The sequence below is a fragment of the Delphinus delphis genome, chromosome X, assembly GCF_949987515.2.
Source record: "Delphinus delphis chromosome X, mDelDel1.2, whole genome shotgun sequence".
Lineage (NCBI taxonomy): Eukaryota > Metazoa > Chordata > Mammalia > Artiodactyla > Delphinidae > Delphinus > Delphinus delphis.
The window spans coordinates 79,533,222-79,537,406 of record NC_082704.1 but is presented as its reverse complement, the minus strand read 5'-3'; the positions used below and the strand labels follow the sequence as shown (position 1 = coordinate 79,537,406).

At 47.0% G+C, this 4,185-nt stretch overlaps 1 protein-coding gene across 1 annotated transcript; it reads left to right on the top strand.

Annotated features, from left to right (window-relative positions):
• Window positions 1-1,164: 1,164 nt before the first annotated feature.
• On the top strand, window positions 1,165-3,488 carry UBQLN2 (ubiquilin 2). The gene has a single exon (XM_060001854.1). It carries the CDS (start codon window positions 1,401-1,403, stop codon window positions 3,273-3,275), a length of 1,875 nt encoding a protein of 624 aa, XP_059857837.1. The 5' UTR covers window positions 1,165-1,400; the 3' UTR covers window positions 3,276-3,488.
• The last annotated feature ends 697 nt before the right edge of the window (window positions 3,489-4,185 follow it).

Genomic DNA, 4,185 nt, shown 5'->3' with positions numbered 1-4,185 from the left:
GGTTTCTTTTTATACATACACATACATTGTCTTTAAGGACAGTTTACACATACAAACTGTTTATAAAATATAGTTTTAACATAAAAATATACTTACTGTATTTTTTGGTATTGAAACATGTGATTGTATAATTTCTAACTGTACGGAAATATATAAAACTGAAAATACTCTGTAATTTCCCTGTAACTACCATTTATTTCATGTACACTTTTTATCATACAAATTAACTACCTGTTTCTTAAACAGTGAATATTATTTTTTGTATGGTAATATCATAATATATCTGACCAATCCTGTGTAAAGAGACACTGATTATCTTTTAAAATAATTTTTTAAATGCTGCAGTGCATGTACATTTTATACATATGTATTTTTGTGTCCTTATCCAATTATTTTCATAGGTGAGGTCTCTAAATGAGGCATTTCCAAATAAAGGTGGAAATATTTAAAATGTTAAAATTGCCTTAAGATAACAACTTACACTTCAATTGGCATGACAGTTCATTTTCTCAGCTCTCTCAATGATAAGGTTTATTATTATTTTTCATCTTTGCCAATATAAGACAGAAGAAGAATCTCATTGTTTTAATTTGAAATTCTTTGATTACTCGTGAGCTTAATCATCCTTTTATATGCCCATTGGCCATTTGCACTTCTTTTGTAAAATGCAGGCTCTTGCCTAGTCCTCTTCCCTTCCCCCAAGGGGGGTGTTCATCTTTTCCTTTTTGCTTTGTCAGAGTTCTTTGGTTCTCATTTTTGATCTTTTACTTCGGGTCGGTTTGATTCAGGCTTTCATCTTTTCACTTCACTGCCTGATGGAATATATATATATTCTCCATTAGTCTTTAATGTCCTTTATAGAAGCTGGCTCCCTTTCCTCTCTTCCTCCTTCCTTCCCTCTCTTTTCTCTTGTCTCCTGTTGTCCCTTTGTTTCTTTCTCTCTGTTTCTCTCTCTCTCCCTCATCTTTTTTTTTTTTTTCGGTACATAAGTTTTTAATTTTGACCGAGTCGACTCTATCATCCTGGGCCTGGCGCCGCGTCAGCAGAGGGGGGCGGGGAGGCGAGCGCGGAACTGGGGGAAGGGAAGGGGCGGGGAGGAGCGGGCGGAGCAGCTGCGCGAGCTGCTGGGAGACCGCGCGGTGGGATCACACGGCGGCGGCGGCGGCGGCCCAGAGACCTGAGCGGCGAGACCTCGGCCCGCGGCCTACTCGGAGCCCTCTCTCCACCGGAGGACCAGGGATCCGCAGTCTTCAACACAGAGGTACCGTGCTCCGCGCTCCCCGCCCAGCCCGGCCCAGCCTGCTGCGGCGGTGCCTCCTTCCTTCCTTCTTCCCTCGCTCTCTCTCTCGCCCGCCCGCCCGCCCGCGCCTTCCCTGTCTGCCTGCGTCACTGCGGCCGCCATGGCTGAGAACGGCGAGAGCAGCGGCCCCCCGCGCCCCTCCCGCGGCTCTGCTGCGGCCCAAAGCCCTGCCTCTGCCCCGGCGGAGCCCAAAATTATCAAAGTCACTGTGAAGACCCCCAAAGAGAAAGAGGAGTTCGCAGTGCCCGAGAACAGCTCAGTCCAGCAGTTTAAGGAAGCGATTTCGAAACGCTTCAAATCCCAAACGGATCAGCTAGTGCTGATTTTTGCCGGAAAAATCTTAAAAGATCAAGATACCTTGATTCAGCATGGCATCCATGATGGACTGACTGTTCATCTTGTCATCAAAAGCCAGAACCGACCTCAGGGCCAGTCCACCCAGCCTAGTAATGCCGCGGGAACTAATACTACCACCGCGTCGACTCCCAGGAGTAACTCCACACCTATTTCCACAAATAGCAACCCGTTTGGGTTGGGGAGCCTGGGAGGACTTGCAGGCCTTAGCAGCCTGGGCTTGAGCTCGACCAACTTCTCTGAGCTCCAGAACCAGATGCAGCAGCAGCTCCTGTCCAGCCCTGAGATGATGATCCAAATCATGGAAAATCCCTTTGTTCAGAGCATGCTTTCGAATCCTGATCTGATGAGGCAGCTCATTATGGCCAATCCACAGATGCAACAATTGATTCAGAGAAACCCAGAAATTAGTCACCTGCTCAACAACCCAGATATAATGAGGCAGACCCTCGAAATCGCCAGGAATCCAGCTATGATGCAAGAAATGATGAGAAATCAAGACCTGGCTCTCAGCAATCTTGAAAGCATCCCAGGTGGCTACAATGCTTTACGGCGCATGTACACTGACATTCAAGAACCCATGCTAAATGCCGCACAAGAGCAGTTTGGGGGTAATCCGTTTGCCTCGGTGGGGAGCAGTTCCTCCTCTGGGGAAGGTACGCAGCCTTCCCGCACAGAAAATCGCGATCCACTACCCAATCCGTGGGCGCCACCACCGGCTACCCAGAGTTCTGCGACCACCAGCACAACAACGAGCAGTGGCAGTGGATCTGGCACTAGCTCTAGCAGTGCTACGGGGAACACAGTGGCTGCAGCTAATTATGTTGCCAGCATCTTCAGCACCCCAGGAATGCAGAGCTTGCTGCAACAGATAACTGAAAACCCCCAGCTGATCCAGAATATGCTGTCTGCACCCTATATGAGAAGCATGATGCAGTCGCTGACCCAGAATCCAGATTTGGCTGCACAGATGATGCTGAATAGCCCTGTGTTTACTGCAAATCCTCAGCTGCAGGAGCAGATGCGTCCACAGCTCCCTGCTTTCCTGCAGCAGATGCAGAATCCAGACACACTCTCAGCCATGTCAAACCCAAGAGCAATGCAGGCTTTAATGCAGATCCAGCAGGGGCTACAGACATTAGCCACTGAAGCACCTGGCCTCATTCCAAGCTTCACTCCAGGTGTGGGGGTGGGGGTGCTGGGAACAGCTATAGGCCCTGTAGGCCCAGTCACACCCATAGGCCCCATTGGCCCCATAGTCCCGTTTACTCCCATAGGCCCCATTGGACCCATAGGACCCACTGGCCCTGCAGGTCCCCCTGGCTCCACTGGCTCAGGCGCCCCCCCTGGGCCCCCTGTATCTAGCTCTGCACCCAGTGAAACTACGAGCCCAACATCGGAATCTGGACCCAACCAGCAGTTCATTCAGCAAATGGTGCAGGCTCTGGCTGGAGCAAATCCTCCGCAGCTGCCGAATCCAGAAGTCAGATTTCAACAACAACTGGAACAGCTCAACGCAATGGGGTTCTTAAACCGGGAAGCAAACTTGCAGGCTCTAATAGCAACAGGAGGCGACATCAATGCAGCCATTGAGAGGCTGCTGGGTTCCCAGCCATCATAATTACATTTCTGTACCTTGAAAAAATGTATCTTATTTTTGATAATGGCTCTTAAATCTTTAAACACACATAATTGTACTTTGCTTTCACTTTGATTCTTTTAAATCTGTCTAGTTATAAATTTAATATGCATTTTAAGGTGGAGTCCTTTCCTCCCTCTTTGTTTCCTCCCTCCCTCCCCTCCTCCCTCCCTCCCTCCCCTCCTCCCTCCCTCCCCTCCTCCCTCCCTCCCTCCCCTCCTCCCTCCCTCCCTCCCTCCCCTCCTCCCTCCCCTCCTCCCTCCCTCCCTCCCTCCCTCCCTCCCTTCCTTCCTTCCTTCCTTCCTTCCTTCCTTCCTTCCTTCCTTCCTTCCTTCTCTGTTTTGAATGGTGGGAATCAATGCCATTTCACTCAAAGGTGTTGCATGCAAACACTTCTGCTTTTATTGTGATTTTTGGAAACAGGTATCAACCTTTACAGTTGGGTGAACAAGTTTTGTCCTACAGATGTCCAATTTATTTGCATTTTAAACATTATCCTATGATAGTAATTAAATGTAGAATGAAAATATTAAAAACATAAATTAATTGAAGCTCTAATTTGTGGTACAATATTGCTTATTGTGACTTTGGCATGTATTTTTGCTAGCAAAATGCTGTAAGATTTATACCATTTGATCTTTTTTGCTATATTTATACACAGTACAGTAAGCACAATTGGAACTGTACATCTAGAAATATTACAACAGAATCTCTGAGCAGAATATGTATAACCAAAATGAGAAAGGATATAAGAAATATTTCTGGAGCTCGGTATATCTCACAATTTTGTAGAATCTTACAGCATCTTTGATAAACTTCTCAGTGGAAATGTTGGCTAGGCAAGTTCAGTTAAAATATAGTAGAAATGTTTATCCTGGTATCTCTACGTATA

Excerpts from the sequence above, each read along its gene's own strand:
- UBQLN2 (XM_060001854.1), top strand. The coding sequence starts at position 1,401 with ATGGCTGAGAACGGCGAGAGCAGCGGCCCCCCGCGCCCCTCCCGCGGC.